The sequence below is a fragment of the Sciurus carolinensis genome, chromosome 11, assembly GCF_902686445.1.
Source record: "Sciurus carolinensis chromosome 11, mSciCar1.2, whole genome shotgun sequence".
Taxonomy (NCBI): Eukaryota; Metazoa; Chordata; class Mammalia; order Rodentia; family Sciuridae; genus Sciurus; species Sciurus carolinensis.
In genome coordinates, this window is record NC_062223.1 from 35021752 (window position 1) to 35038059 (window position 16308).

Sequence of the window (16308 nt, forward strand, 5' to 3'; positions counted from 1 at the left end):
GCAACACCCATCCTCCTCCCAGCCTCCCTTACTCTTTCCCAAGAGAAAGGGAATGAGTTATCTGATGGGGTGGGGGGCACCGGAGAGAAGGAACTGTGCTGGGTATGGGAAATCTGGCCCTCTCCTGCCCACTTCCAGACCTGCGTGCACAGAGTGCGTACGCTGCTCAGCTCCTGTGTCCCCCATGTGGGAAGGCGTCTAGGAAGGGCCAGCTCCTCCATCCCCCACGTGCAGGCTCAGTGGGGCAACTTTGGTGAGTTGGACCAAGAAGCCCGACAGGTCCCAGCACAAGCCTCGGCTCCCGCCAGCGGTCTCAGTAGTTGTACTGATATTCCGCCCTCACAGCCGAGTCCCATGTTCTTCTCTTGCTCCAGCACTCATGGGAAGAGGGGGTGCTTCTGGCACCAGAAAACCCACCATCTGTCTCCTCACCATTCCCAGAGGGCCCAGCAGGCCACAAAGCAGACCAGGCACATGACTCCAGCCGTCTCCCCAGGTCTTCCTAACTCCAGTCTCCTCCCTCTCCTCCATCCTGATAAATCCATTTTTCTAAAATTTACCCCTAAGCTCTCTGCCCAGGCAGGTCTGCTGGCCTGACCCAGCCCACCTTCCTCTCACCATTGTTTGTCACCTAGCCCCGGACACAGGCCACATGGGACTTCGCAGCTACCACTCTGCAGGATCCTCCTCCCCATTCTCCACGTGCCTCCTGCTCCACGAAGCTTCCCTGGCCAACCCACAGGGGTTTCACGTTCCACTGTGACTCCTGCCGCACTTCCGAATTTGTTACTGTCCATCTTCAACTGCGTCTTGTTTTTGGTGACAACAGGAATGTTGGCTGCGATGAACAGTTCTTCCCTGCTCTGGGTCAGGCCCAGGGAGCCTCTCCTTCAGGGGGAGTCACAGGACACAGCACATCTCAGATGTGCTCCAACACCGTCACAGGGCCTCCTGTTTCTGGGAAGCCATTTGTGTTATGCACCTGGTATGCACGGCCTGTGGGATCGGGCAGCAAGCCTGCTTTCAGGTTCTGAGAAGCAGTCTCAGGTGAACTCAGAGTTTCTGCCACAGGGCAGTTGTACCAGCCGCACTGCTTGGCTGTGCCTCCGTTTCCTCAATTAGAAAGTGGGGACAAAGCAGAGCTCGTCCTCAGCCTGAGGTTAGTAAATCAGTGTTAGTATGTATAAAGCACTTCATACCAGTGCCTGGCACATATTCCAGCTTTGTACAAGTGTCACCTGTTCTCTGTCTGAATTGAGGCCCAAATGAGGCCAGAGCGTGGGCTTCGACTGTGTTATTACCTGCCTCTCATCATCCATTCTCATGATTTCCAAATCAAAACGGTCACTAACATTAAAAACCACACCAACATCACAATCTCAGTACTGGTTAAATAATATACTAGTGTATACGACACTATGCAGTCACTCAAAGTGATGTTTGAAACAATAATGTCATATACTAACCTACATAAGAGGAGAAAGGTCACAAGACTCTAAATTCAGTGTGATGTAACTTTAAGTACACAAATGTGTAGGAAAATACTGCAAACTGTGAAGACTTGCAATTTCTGGCTTATGAAATTACAAGTTTTCTTTTTATCTTTTTAACTTGTTTGCAAAGAACATACAAACCTTTTGTGGTAAGGAGAAAAAACTAATTTTGCAAAAGAAAATAAAAGTCCCATTGGTTTCCTGCTATCTGCAGTGGAAGGGATTGTGTCTTCCTTTTATATATCCATCCACATCTAACACAATCTCTGGACATAAAAGCCCTGGTCTTGAACAGCATTCCAGACAGGCAATCTTACTTAATCTTCCGGGCCAAGGCGTTCCGTACAGTTTAGAAATGGCCCAAGCAGTGAAAAAAAAAAAAAAAAGAAAAAGAAAATGACTGACTGGCTGGTGGGGGTGCATCTGAGTCTGGTCAGTTGGTGACCTGCTGGGAGACATCAAGAATTGACCTCAAGGGGAGGAGACAGTGGAATTCTGGAATCCAGCCAGGAATGTTGCATTAGGAGACCAATTACCTGGGGGGAGCATGTGGCCAGCCTGCCAAGAGCAAGTTGAGCATCGGGGTGAGACCACTTTGGCATCTGGGAGCTCTCTTCAGTGGGATCTAAAGAACTTCCGAGGAGAGGTTAAGTGCAGCTGGATCGTAATAGGATCAGCCCCACTTGGGCGCCATTTTTGTTTCGGCCATCCTCCTGAGAGCCCTACCCCACCCCCAACCTTGGTGACTGCAACAGAGGCACATGCACCAGGGGAGCCTGCCGAGGGCAAGGCAGGGTTGCAGGGCCACCCATCAGCCACGAGGGACTGTCCACCCAGCATGACGGTTGAGCTTGGGGTAAGCAGAGCACGGGCAGTGCAGCACTTAAAAGAATTGTATTACTAAGCATGTTACTGTCAGGCATGTGACATTCATGATAGCAATCCTCACCAGACCCTCAAGAGGAGGGTGCTTCTCACCTCCTGGCTGAGGAAACTGAGGCTTGAAGGCTGACTGGCTGGTCCAAGGTGACTTAGGCAGGGCAGAACTCAGATGCAAGCCCAGGTCTGCCTGACTCAGGCTGAGGCTCTTTCTGGCCTCTGACCTATATGGAGGCTGGGGTAGGGGTGGGGCTATCACAGCTGCCCTCTAATCCTGCATTTGCAGGCAGCACTGTGATTGGGAGGGGAGGCAGGTCCCCACTTGCCCATGTGAACTGGACAGTCTGGCCTGACCCCCCTTACCATTCGGTGCAGCTCCCACCACATAAGGCAGGATGCTACCTCAAGCTGTGGCAGGAATCCCTGGCATGTCGCCAGCAGTCTGAACGGGAGAGCAGGGTGGCCAAGACTATCAACAGGACCTCTTGGAGGGCTGCCCCATAGGCACTGTGACCTTCTGGTACTGCCTCCCGTGTTCCCTCTTTGCACCAGGTCTCTCAGAGTGGCACTGAGAACATGGAGAAGCACTGGGCAGAGGCCTTTATCCTGTGCTCATTTCCTGGGTAGCTTTTGGATCTGACTAGGTAACTCTTCAGTGTTCTCATCTGTTTAATGGGGATACACTTCCTAACACGCACCCTCATTGGCTCTGGGGAGTCAAAGGGTAATGCCTGCATAGTGTTCAGGACTCACCTCTGGCCCACCTGATCCTACACCAAAGCTGAACTGACTCAGAAGATGAAGAGAAAACTACGTTCAGATGTGCAGGCATACCCACCAGGGTTTCTGCGTCTAGGCTCGCTATCCCCACTCCCCTCTCACTCCAGGTGAACAAAGGATAAAGGATAAAGGTCAGAGAGAGGGAGTGCTGGGAAGAAACTGGGGGCCAATCCCTTGATGTTTTCACAGGAAACATCCCACGAAAGGGCATAAGGCTTCTGTGAGGTTCTGTTCTGTTCCAGAGTCCTGCCTGGGTGGTCCTTGCAGTCTGAATACCCCTGGGGCAGTCTGGCAAGCCCCAGGGCATCCTTCCTCCACCATCCCCAAACATTCCTTAGACAGGGAGGGTATAGCCCGGGATCCAGAATCACTTTTGCAGGGAGCGGATTCCCTTCCTGCACAGTCCACCCCCACTATCCCAGTACAAGTTGCTGAGGCTGGGGTCCCCGGGAAGGCGGCTCAGTGTCGCAGCTTAGGGTCAATCTCCTGCGGTGGGAGGGGCCAGACGCGCCTTCCTGCTGCAGCTTCTCGGAAGAGTGAGGCAGCCGTTCCACTTACGCTGCAGGAACCATTTGGCCAAGATGCAGCCTCAGGCTACTGGGCTGCGCTTGGGCTTCAGGGACTTCGGCTGGGTATCCTCAGCGCCTCGCTGCAGGAAGCAGGGCTCGTCACTGCGCGCTCGCCCACACCCTTCCTGCAGTGGGCGGCTAATTGCACCTCGGTCACGTGGCCGCCGGCACGCGCAAGGCCCCCCACTTCCTCCTGCTGCCGGCCAGCGAGTCTCTGCGACTGCCTCCCGTGAGGGGCCAAAAACGCGGAGCCCTGCAGCCCCAGGCTGCTCTGCCAGGGCCACCTCTACAGCCCTGCTGTTGGCCTTGTCCCCAGGATCAGGAGGCCCCAGGGCACACTAATGCATCTGGCCAGACTGCTTAGGGCTCCCAGGATCCAACAAATCCTCTGGGTGCTTTAGTTCCTCATGAGTTTGAAAAGACACACAGCTCTTGCGATTGGTGGTGGGGATGACCTGAATTAGGATGCCGTCCCAACAGCCGAGCTACTCTTCCAGCCCTCCTTTCACCTCCACTCCCTACAGACAACAGAATTTGGGACCCGAGCCAAGTCCTTGAGGTCCCAGCCATGGTCCTGCCTGAGAATGACACATCCATACTCCTGAAGGCCATGTGAGAATAGGGACTGTCCCTGTGCTGGGTGACATCACAGTTCCCCTGAGGGGGAGTGACTGCATTGAAATCATCCTCACAATGATGTCACAAATACAAACCTCTGACAGCTGAGTGGGCTCATTTGACAAAACTCTCTTCAGTAGTGCCACTACAAAAGGACTGCCTCCTTCACCCCGTTTCCCTGCTGCTCTCTGACTGGCCTGCCCCGGCTTTTACACTAACAAAGAGCCTCCTCCAACACGGGCTCTCCTCCCCTGACAGGCTGGGGACAGCTTGTATAACACCCAGGCACATGACTACTAAACCAGCTGGAAGAAGCACCATTAGTCCATGCTCCACACCAATAAATGAACATTAAAGCCATTTCCTTATTGACCCCCCGACGTAGGAATCATATCTAAGAATGGATTCAAGCAGCACAAATCTGACAAGGGTCTCATATAGAGGTTTCTTTCAAGGAGAAAATGGGAGGCAGAGGGAAGGGGCAGTTGTAAACTAGTCCCTAGGAGGGGAGTGAGTGGGTAGAATCATGTATAAGTTAAGATTTAAACAGAATGCATCACTATGGAAACATCCAGCTTTCTCAAAGGCACTGTTAAGAAAAATAATCAAGACTTCAGATTCAACACTACAAGTGTTTATGACCAGAAAAGGCAAAGTGGGTCTTAGATATTCTGCAGCCAAGAAAAAGCTGCCAGAACTCAAGGAAGAAATATTCCCAGCAGGGCAGGAACCCATCATTTGTCAGGACTTTCTCTGGAACCCTCCAGCGGGAGCATTCTGCTCACTGCAGGGCCTGCTTAACTCCTTCGGGGTTGCCATGACATGCCCAGAAGCCATAACAGTTATGGACCAGGTCCAGCCAGGCCTGCGTGCACCAGGACAGGGGCAGGGCAGCCGTGGAGGCAGTTGGGAGCTCATGCCCCAAGGAAACAGCAGGTTCATGAGCTGTGTGACCTAAACTTATTAGGAATCACCAGCTAGGCTAGTGGTTTGTAAACATGGATCAAAGTAGAACCTGATTTCTGTACTGGGGACTCAATCTGTTGCTAAGTGTCACAATAGGCAAGAAGACATTTCTAGTGTGAAGCCTGACCAGTTCCTTTGGGCTGTCTGTCGCCTAGGGTGGTGATGTTGGTGAATAGTGTAAGGAAGTCCCACATTGAGTTCAGGCATCATGCAGGGTCCCTAAATGTACACACAGAGAATGAGGGAAGAAGGAGTCAAAGAGGAAAACAACTTACCTGAGAAGTTTCAAGCTATATCTGCTTGAATATGGTCAATAAACACTTGCCAGGAAGATCAGTTGAGCATTTATCTAAAATCCAGAAATTGGTTTCTATCCCCCCTCAAAGAGCTTCTCCTGTTAAATGGCCAATTGCTGGTTCAGTTGGCGGCAAAGTTTCTGACTTGGAGATGCTAATGTTGATTAAGAAGAGATACGATGCAAACACCTGTCCTGATGCAAAAGAAAGTAGGGGGCAAACAGGTGGCCAGTGGCTGGCTGTGGCCAGCTCTGCTTGAGCAAGGCTCCCAGGGACGTCCGTTGACTGTTCTGCCTCAATTCAGTAAGGCAGAGCACACAGGTGACTTCTGGCTCTGCTGCAGAAAGTTCTGTTAAACCAATTTCTTGGAGATTTCTGTTTCCCCATCTCTACCAGGGGAACAGTCCTGCTTTTGCAGCGCTGGAGGGAGGATCAGGGATTACATATCAAAGCTCTTAGGGCAATGCCTGCAGGCTATGGTGCTCAGGGGGTGGGGGGCAGCTAAAAAAAAAGAAACCTGTTTTTCTTTATGCTATAGCTGTTATAGTTGCTTCCTCTGCTTTATGTGTATCATTAGCAAAATTAGCTTGATCCCAATCACTGGGTAAGATCTATCAGAGAAATACTGCAACAGGTTGGTGCGTCACTGAGTACGCTGTCCTTTGCTAGAGTCTGGAACTCCTATCCATTCCTAAACTCAGCAGTTTTATTGTGTGGCAAAAACTAACTTGACATTATCTCAGAGGTGGAAATAAATGACAGTCATGGCATATGTAGTCTACAGTGACAGCAAGAAACCAAAGGTAAGATTTGCTGCTGATGGAGAGAACCAGGTGGTAACCCAGAACATCTTCCAGAGAGGGGGAATCTGTCTCCCTGACAGACAGGGGTGAGTGAAGAGATCAAACGCACAACTGATGCCAGCAGACAGGGCAACCCTACGATAGGAGGGCGAGGTGACGGAATTTTGGAACCATCCGCCAGTTCTTTCATTTGTAAAGAATGGAAGAGGAATTTCCCAGTGTCATGCACCAAACTCAACCAAAACTGGCTGTACCACCGAAGCCAGTTTTGTTGGCTTCAGTAGGAGAACAGCTAGGAATTAAATAAAGGATTTATTTTATGTTCACAGTGATTTGTACCTTTACTAGGAAGGCACAGTATGATGTTCATAATTGTATGAAGCATTTAGTATTTCTTACAAAAAAGGAACTATATACATTAAAAAAAAAGAAAAAAACCCCAACTCACAAAAACCAGACTCCAGGGCAGGGAGCTAGAAAGCGTGTGGGAGAGCAGAGCCCAGCCAGGCATGGAGTCACACCTGAGCTGAGTGAGCCTGCGCATTCTGGCACCTCACCGTGATCACGGGATCGCTGATCTTACAGCATGGAATGGAAACAGGATAAGAAGCAAGAAAATGCTGTAAATTTTCCCCACAGGCAGAGAGAGAAACACTAACTCCCCTGCCCTACTTTCATCCATTTAAATCAACTGTTTTTTTCTCAGTTCCAAATCTTATTTGGAATTAACCTGGCACACTGCTCTGGAGACAAGAGGTCAAGGAGACACATGCTTTTATGATGCAATAGGGGGCAGCCACTCTGTTCTGTTTTGGGAACCCTGGTGACATCACAGGCTAACCCTTGAACCTGGGGAGCTTGTGTGTAAGGGAACACTGAGTCAGAAGAGAGCCTTAGTCATGGGACTACTGAAATCTAAGGTGAAGAGAACCATGAGGTAATCGAGTCTATTCCCTGCAGGACTGCTCCTGCTTCCATCTGGCTTGGGTTTAAATGACTCAAGTAATTCTCTAGAGGAAACTAATCTATGTGGAACAGCTGTCACTAACCGGTATTTGCTCTCTTCAGCCAGATTTCAGCCTGCTACTTCTCCCGACACGCTCATTCCTGCTTTCCTTTAAGGGGACAGTTTTCTCTGGTGTCACAGGTAGCCCAGGGCCTGGCTGCACTGCCTTCACTCTGTGCGGAGGCCTGTAACCTGTCTCAACGGGTCCAGGAAGACTGATAGGTCAGGAGGCTCAGTTAAACACAGTGTCCCCTGAATGCACAGCTTTCCACTGCAATAACACACGAGCTGAGATGTTAAGGAGCCAAGACAGACTTCAACACAGCCCCGAGAAGCCACCTCTGTTTGGGTTTTGGCAGCTGTCTGCCTACGGAAGGCTCCAGAGTCACTGACGCACATTTATATCTCCACTTCGCAAATGTCATTAAGGAATAAACACGTGCAGATTCTCCCCAGAGGCACAAGGCCATTTGTATTTCTTCAAGTTACAGGGAGAGGGCAGGAGAAAAGCAGCTTCTGGAGCAAATCATCTGTGAGCACAGTCACAGCAGTTTTAATTTGCCTAAAGATAAGGTGCAATCTTGAGATGTGCTTTGGAATAACCGTCCCCACAGTAGACATATTACCAACATGAACTGCTGGTGGCTCTCATTTAATAGGACTCCAGGCTGGGAAGCAACGCCACCATCTTCCAAACAGCCCCATCACGAGATCATCTGGAGTAGCCTCTCAAAGCTTCTTCCGGCGGAAGGGCTGCTCAGCGTTGGCGTGGTCCTGTTCTAGCCAGGACCTCCATCACCAAGGAGCCCCCTCAAGGGTGTGGATAAACTGTCCGAAAGGTCAGGTTTACTCTCGGTTCTCTGCAGTGGTATTCCTTGGGCACTCGATGCTAAATGGAAATGTAAATAACTCTCTGACACACACACAATTTTAGTTCTAAGGGATTTACAACTTGTTTATGAGAATATGAAAACACATTCCATTTTGTCCCTGTCTCAATGAATAGTGTTAAGCTCTCCAAATCACTGTGGAGAACAGTCTTCTCAGAAACAAATCTGTATCTGACCCCTCGCGCTATGAGAGCACCTTGCAGCAGGATTCTCTTCTAACTGTGGCTCTTCCTCTCAGACTGCTGCCATTTGACCAAATCACATAAGAAAACCATAAGTGGACAACGTCAAAGAGAGGTATGAGACTTCACTCTCCGGCTAAGCAATAATATGCACACCTTAAAAATGCTCTGGCCTAAAAGCTGTGCAGTCCAACATGGCAGCCACTAGCTACCTGACATTATTTAAATTTAAATTAATTAAAATTAAAAGCTCAGTTTTAGTACCCTGGTCACTTAAGTGGTCAACAGTCACATGTGGCTAGTGGCTACTACAGTGGGCAGCAACAGACACAGATCTCTGTCCTGGTCAGAGAGAGCACTCCCGGACACTAAGCCTGCAGAGGTCCGCTTTGATAGTCAGCAGTATCAAAACTCCTTGGAAACAAGGCCAACTTATTGGTCATTATAACAGCAAGTAGCTTTTCATCACATGCTTGCTTGGGAACTGAGACTCGGCCACTCAAGAAAGTGCCTCCAGAAGGGGAATCTGTAGTACGTGCCTGTTCTCACCTGCCAGTCAGCCTGGGTGGCTCCTTCCATGATTAACAAGGTCCCGTGATCCAAGGGAATCTTCACCCTCTCCACAAATGTGTAGTCTCCATTCTCCTCCTAGAAAACAGCATGCACTGCACTGAATGTTTTTCTTAGTGAGCAAGAGGCAACAGACAGCAGTCAGAGATGGAAACCACTGCTCCTCAGCCAGACTGTGGGGCCAGCTCTTTGGCCTTGGGCAAGTGGTTTCACCTCTCTGTACCTTGATTTAGTCATTTGTAAGATGAGGACACCAAGACAAAGGGCTGCTGTGAGTCTCGGCTGACACTTGGGCTCCCAGTAAGTATGCATGAGAGCCAGTTCCATGACCACCACACCCAAGATGCAGAAAGGCCACTCTGGCTTGGGAGGAAGCTGACGTCCCTTACACCACGATTCCTTGTCTGCCCACCACGGTGCTCTACGTGCCAACACTGTGTGGCGAAATGGCCTCCTAACCCAGACTTGCTAGGCCGAGTCCTACTTCACCTCTTCCTGATTTACGCTGACTATTCCTCAGTACCTATGTTAAAGAGTCTCCACTCTTCCCACCACGGTGCTCCGCTGTGTGGAGATACATTCCTCTTTCGAGAACAGACAACTGCAAAATTTTCTCCAAGAAGGGAGCTCTGGCTTGACCAGAACAATGCTGCCGTGTGAAGCCTGGCTGTTTGAGCCTTTGAGAACAGATCACGAATCCTGAATATTTGGGGCACAAAGGCCTTGAACGTACACTGCCCCTTTCTCCTAGAGAGCTCGAAACCAATTTACGTCCAACGCAGTCGTGAGTCTTCACTGCACAGCCTGCAAAGCCATCAGCAGGTGGTGGCGCCCTCCTCCACAGCCGACAGAGGAGTGCATTCAACAACCTCCTTGCCTGCAGCATCAAGGGCATGTCCAGAGCCAAGGCCGGGACAAAACCAAGCTTCTTGGTTTCTTCACCTCCACCACAGGCAGAAGTGAAGGGCCCACGCACGCATCTGCTTCACTTCCCATGCAGGGGTTACACTTGGGTAACTGTGGGATTCTTTTCAGTGCAATACTGTGTTTATGTTTATTATTGTACGGGTGCTTCTGAGAACTTAACTGTTTACAGTAATTTCCCCCAGGAAAATCAAAATCAAAACAATAATGAACTTGCATAAACAGTCTAAGTTCCAGGGCCTAACTCTTGGCAGTGACTTTGTCAAGGATAGTCATAATTTTTATAGACAGAAGACATAAGCAATATTTGAAATAACTTTTGGTTTTAGTGATTGATTTTAATTGTCTGCCATCTTTTCTCTTCCAGGAAGAATAAAGCACCAAAACATGTCCCTCTGACTACTCAGCCAACCAGAGAGCAGGGGAAAGGTAACCCTGCCCTTGGGCAGCCCAGCTGCATCTCAGATGGCCAGAGCTGGCCCTCTGAAAAAAATATGCCAGACAGAGGAGATGAATGTCTTACTGGAGGAAGATGTTAGAAGGGACCAAGGCTCCTTAATTTAGGCTGTACAGGCGGTTACCAGATCAAGGTTCAACCAAGCTAGAAGCAGGACTCCCACTACCCTCTGCGGGACCATGGAGTGCAACGCAGCCGGAAGCAATAAATGACTACTAAGATGGGAAAGTGAAATGAAGCACAGAGGAAACAAGCACAGCATGAGACAATTCTGAGCTGAAGATCTCGGAACATCAAATATGTACCTGGGGAGGAGGGGATGCTAAGAGCAATGGGTGAGAAGAGGCAAGCACTGTCATGCCACCTGGAAAGCACCAGGCAGGCAAAGAGATTCCACATGCAAGAGGGAGCCATCGGCACTGCCGGAAAATGAAGCTCAGCAGAGTCACACTCCATTCAACATTCCTAAGATCAGAATGTTTCAAATGAGAGAAAGCCTCAGGTTGGTTTTAAACACACTGCGTTCAATTCAACTGCCAGTCACACCAAAAGCCAACGAGGGGAGCCACTCGCGTCAGTGCCGGAAGGAGACAGGGTGCATGCTGTGCACCCCTCTGCTGCTCGCTATGCATCCCTTCCCACACCCATGGAAAGCACATTCCTAATTTGCAGGAGGACAGGAGGGAAGACAAGGGAAGTGACCAATGCCACAGACAGCAGTACCACCCTTTAACTAAAGAGAGACACATGGAGGTGTCCTCCAGATGAAGGGCCAGGGGCGCTCATGCAGCTGCGCGTGAGGGTTCATTTGGGAAATGGATGAGCAGCAGAGGAGCTGGTTAGGCTGTCTGGAGGAGTGCATTCATGTCACTAAGCGTGGTGGTTAAGAAACTACCACGCATCTCGGTGACCCTTCTGATTTACTCAGGACTTTCTTCAAAATACGGAACACACCATTGCTTAAGATAAAGATTTTTCCATTCCTGATACTAGTTAAAAGAAGCTGCTAAGGTCAAAATCCACAGGGTGGGTTTTGTTGATGTTCCTGGTTTTCCACACACTTGAAACATTAGGTGAAAAAACTGAAAAATACATGTTATATTAATGCTGATCAATGTCCTCGTTGTGCTTTTCTAAGCCATGCTGGAGCCTCCACACATCATGGCTTCTCTTTCTAGATTAAGAAGTGACATAAACTTCACAAACATGAATGATACACTTGAAACTGTTCAATGTCTGTCTTCCCACTCTGTTATAAAGCCCTCGAGGAAGGCTGCATGGTCTTGCTCTTTAAGAAATAAATCACAATGCCTATCACAGTATGTCGGTGCCAAATGACAGGAAAAGCCCAAGAAAATAGAGAAAATCACCTTCAGTCCTATCACCCAGAGTTCACACAACACATAGACAAGAGTCTACATTACATGATCATGCACTGTTTTTGACACATTATGAGCATTTTTTGACATCTTTAAATATACAATATTTTTAAAATATGGCTATATAATATTCCTTGGTCTAAACATATCCTTTCTTCTTTGAACTCACAAATACTTTTTGACCATCTATGTATTCAAGGCATTTTGCTAGTGCAAAGGATATGGCAGTAGAGAACATACTGTTAGGGCCTGAGACTTTACCAGGATTTTTAAAAAGAGAGAATATAAGGTTACTTCAAGTAGACTGAAGGCAAAACATCTCTAAATATGTATCTAGGATATATTTTTTTAGAATTTATTTTTTAGTTGTAGATAAACATTATACCTTTATTTATTTATTTTTATGTGGTGCTGAAGCTCGGACTCAGTGCCTTCACATGCTAGGCAAGTGCTCTATCACTGAGCTATACCTTCAACCCCTCTAGGATATATTCATTTGTTTTTTGTACCAGGGATTGAACTCAGGGGCACTTGGCCACTGAGCCACATCCCCAGCCCTATTTTGTATTTTATTTAGAGACAGGGTCTCACTGAGTTGCTTAGCACCTCATTTTTACTGAGGCTGGCTTTGAACTCACGATCCTCCTGCCTCAGCCTCCCAGGTCACTGAGATTATAGACATGCACCACCACACCCAACTAGGATATATTCTTAAAAATGGAATTACTGGGCCAATGGCTACAAATCCTAGCATTTGATTTATATTACCCAATTGCTTTCCTGAGAAGACTGCATAATTTATAACTCCAACAGGAAAATACAATACCTATCTTCTGGCTGAATAGTATCAGTTGACAAAGATTAAAAAAAGTTAGGGAAGAAATGACAACTCATTCAAGCTTAGGGTTCTGTGAGTATAGCCCAGTTCAACATTTTATTCACATATCTAGTTTTTGTCTGTATTTCTTCTGCTGTGAATCCTACTCAAGCAGTTTGTCCACTCTTCTATGCAGATGCTAATGTTTTTCCTATAGATTTGTAACCACAGAGTAAACTGGTTACCCTTTGTTGTAGACTTGGCAACTACTTCTCTTACTTGATATTTGCCTTTTAACTGTATTTATGTTATTTAACATAGAACAGCTCAAAAGTTTTAAGAGTCAGCTCCACTGACCTTCCTTTGGCTCTGCTTCATGGTTTTTATGCTTGGAAAGTCTTTTTCCATCCTGAGGAAAGTTAAATATACAACTTTTAGTTTAAAAAAAGGGGGAGGGTTTACATCTTTTTAGATTTAACTCTTTAGTCTACCTGGAGCTTGTTTTTGTTTTTTTGGTTTGGTTTGGGTTGTTGTTCTGCTGGTTTTTCCCCATGCTGCTGCTTTTCTTCCTTTTTCTGTGTGCGCACCCGTGTGCGCGCGGGATGGAGCCCGAGGGCATCACACACATCAGGCATGTAAGTGCTCTACTGCTGTACTTCACCCCCAACCCTAGGCTTCTTTTAACACAATTTCCAGGTACTTAATCCAAGGCCTGCTGCTAAAGTCTCTGGACCTCCTGAGCTTTGTTTAGAGGTTCAGCAGGGAAATGAGGTTGCTGGTATACTCCTGAACAAAAAAAGTCCTATTGGGGACGGCTGTGCTCTTTGACTAAGTGTGCAGCTTTAGGTGGGACATACAAGGAGCAGTGGGGGAGGAAGGGGACACCCACCCAGCCAGTCAGATCAGCTGAATCAACCCTAGCAATCAATGGAGTTACAGAGGATGCACCCAGATTTTTGCTCTTGCATTTTCCTGTGAAACTTTTGCACAGGATCAACCATGGTGTAACTCAGGTATCAGACATGGTGGGTACTATACATATTACTGCTAATCCTCACTACCAACAGGCAGGGAAGAGAGGCAATAAGTCCATTTTATCAGAAGAAAAAGGAGCCAGAGGGAAAGAGCTAGCCAGGCAAAGATCTGGCAAGAGGCAGACTATCTGGCTTTAAAGTCCACATCTGTGTCACTACACAGTGCTCTCTATCCCTCCTGAAATCTGGTAACATTCTTGTCCTAATGACATGGCACCCTCACTATACTCTGGGGGTACAAACATACCTAGGAGCCTGAACAAGGGGCAGAGGCTATGGGGAGACAGGCCTGTGGGGCAGATGCTCACTGTTCCCCAGTACCACTCCATCTTCTGGATTCTCCAGGAAAGCTGGTAAATGAGAATTTTCATATGAAATCTGAGTTATGGATTTTGGCAACTAATTCAGTTTGTTTAAAAACACTGGGCAGGATCCACGAGTCTGAAGGCCAGGGTCAGCTCCCAGCTTGCCCAGCTGTGCCCTTGAGTGCTACCTCCATCCCCACGTCAGCCGCCCAAGCTGGCCTGTCATGCAGCATTTTCTTGATCCTTTGCCACTCTACCCATCAGTGCCCCAGGATGAATGGCACACTACCTTCAAGTATCATATTTGTAATCTCACCCTCTACCTCACAGAAAAGGCCCCTGAGCCAGGCATGGTGGCACACACCTGTAATCCATGAAACTCTGGAGGCTGAGGCAAGAGAATCACAAGCTCAAGACCAGCCTCAGCAAACTGCTGAGGCCCTAAGGACTTAGTGAGACTCTGTCTCCAAATTTTAAAATATAAAATAAAATAAAGATGGGGAAGTGGCATAGTGGTTAAGTGACCCTGGGTTCAATTCTCAGTACCTAAATAAATTAATTAAAAAAAAGAAAAGGCCCTTGAGAGTAAAATATGCTTCAGTTAACCCCTAGGCTTTTGGTTTTTTAGGTCATCTTTGATCCTGAGATAAGCTATTTACCTAAGAAAACTCCCATCTTTAAACCAAGAAGATGCTTACAAAAATCAAATGCAAATGAGCAGAAAGGTCAAAACAAAGCAGGAGCCTGCTACCCGTTTCTCTTCCCCAAGCTAGCAGGATGCACTCCACACAGCAATTGTTATCACCTCAGCACTAGAGGCATCAGGGAGGATGGGAGGCTACAGTGGCCCCTGAAGTGTGGAAGGACTCAAGAAAGTAGACAGCGTGCCTAAAGGAAAGCGAAGAGAGGATGGAGCAGCCACGGGAGACCAGAGTGGGCTGGGCTGAGGTTACAGGAACACTCACAAGCTGGCCCAGGGGTTTCCAGTGCATCCCTTGCTAATGGGAGCAGGTGAAGGCTTTTGAGTTGAAAACTAAATAAAAAAAACTTAGCTCGAGGTTCCCCTTTTTTTGTGTAGCTGGGCGCAGTGGGCATGATGGTGCATGTCTGTAATCCCAGCGGCTAGGGAGGCTGAGGTCAGAGGCTGAGGCAGAAGGATCTTAAGTTCAAGATCAGCCTCAGCAGTTTAGTGAGGCCCTAAGCAACTCAGTGAGACCCCATCTCTAAGTAAAATTTTTTAAAATGTGCAATTCCATAGGTTTACATTTCATCTATATTACTACTTTTAATTTGATTCAACAGACAGTAGTGTGAGCCATTTTGCACAAGAGATTAACACTGTGTCGCTGTCACCCATCTGTAAAATGACAGCATTGATTTCATAAGATTTTTGAAGGACTCAATGTAAAGCACTTAGAACAGAGCTAGGCACAGAGTCAGTACTACACACTTGTGATTTATTATTAGCATTTTTCTTTTGCTATTTTGATAATCCCAAATCATATCTCTGGCTGAGGTCTATCACCTGAAACCCAGACCTATACAAACAGTGGCTTCCTTTCCACAAAGAAGTCCCAGACATCTCAAACCCAGAATAGAGAAGGAAATCCCTCATCAAGAGCAAGTCAAATGAAGAAATCTGGCTCCTCCATCCAAGTTCACAGCGCCTCCACCACCCAATGCTGAAGTCAGAAATGTGGCAGTTATTCTGGATTCTTATCCCCACATCTAACATATTGGAAGTTCTGATGGTTTAGCCTCAGAAACATTCCTCAAATCCACTCCCTTCTCCTCCTCCCAACTGCACCTACAGCCAAGCTAGCAGTGTCCCATGGTGCTACTGCCTCTACCGTCTGTCCACCTCTACTCTTCCCTCTCCCCAAGCCACTCCTCAAGGGACAGTCAGAGTGAACGTTCAGAAGTGCAGACCGAATCACGTCACAACCCCATTTATTCCCACTGCACACAGAATAAATCCAAACTCAGATCTAACCACGTGTTGTATTTTTGGGTTTGTTTGTTTGTTTTACTATTGTTTAGCTCTGTGACCTCCATGAGGACAAGGACCAGACTTGTCACATTCACTACCATATCTTCAGAGCTGAGCATAGTACCTGAAACACAGTCAGTCCTGAATCAATATGTGGTGGGGGAGGGAAGGAGGAAGAGGCAGGAAGGAACTGTTCCTGAAAATACTGTCTGGCATGTGGGCACTGGACAGAATAGAGGCAGTAAAGACTGGAACTAAGGATACCAGAGGGAAAAAAGAAGTTTTAGTATATTGGGCATGTGGTAACAAGATCCTGGGATAAAGGTGGTCAACGTGAGGATGGGTTCTTA

At 47.8% G+C, this 16308-nt stretch overlaps 1 protein-coding gene across 2 annotated transcripts in view; it reads right to left on the minus strand.

The window, feature by feature from the left end:
* Positions 1-6726: 6726 nt before the first annotated feature.
* Positions 6727-16308, minus strand: part of Alkbh3 (alkB homolog 3, alpha-ketoglutarate dependent dioxygenase) — a 34710-nt gene continuing 25128 nt past the window's right edge. The window contains exons 9-10 of one of the 2 annotated variants that reach the window (XM_047518670.1): positions 9032-9130; positions 6727-8299 (exon numbers count right to left, since the gene is read on the minus strand). In XM_047518670.1, coding sequence (XP_047374626.1) covers positions 8222-8299; positions 9032-9130 — 177 coding nt within the window. In that variant the 3' untranslated portion in view covers positions 6727-8221. The remainder of the gene's footprint in view (positions 8300-9031; positions 9131-16308) is intronic. The other variant, XM_047518669.1, reaches the window with a different exon arrangement.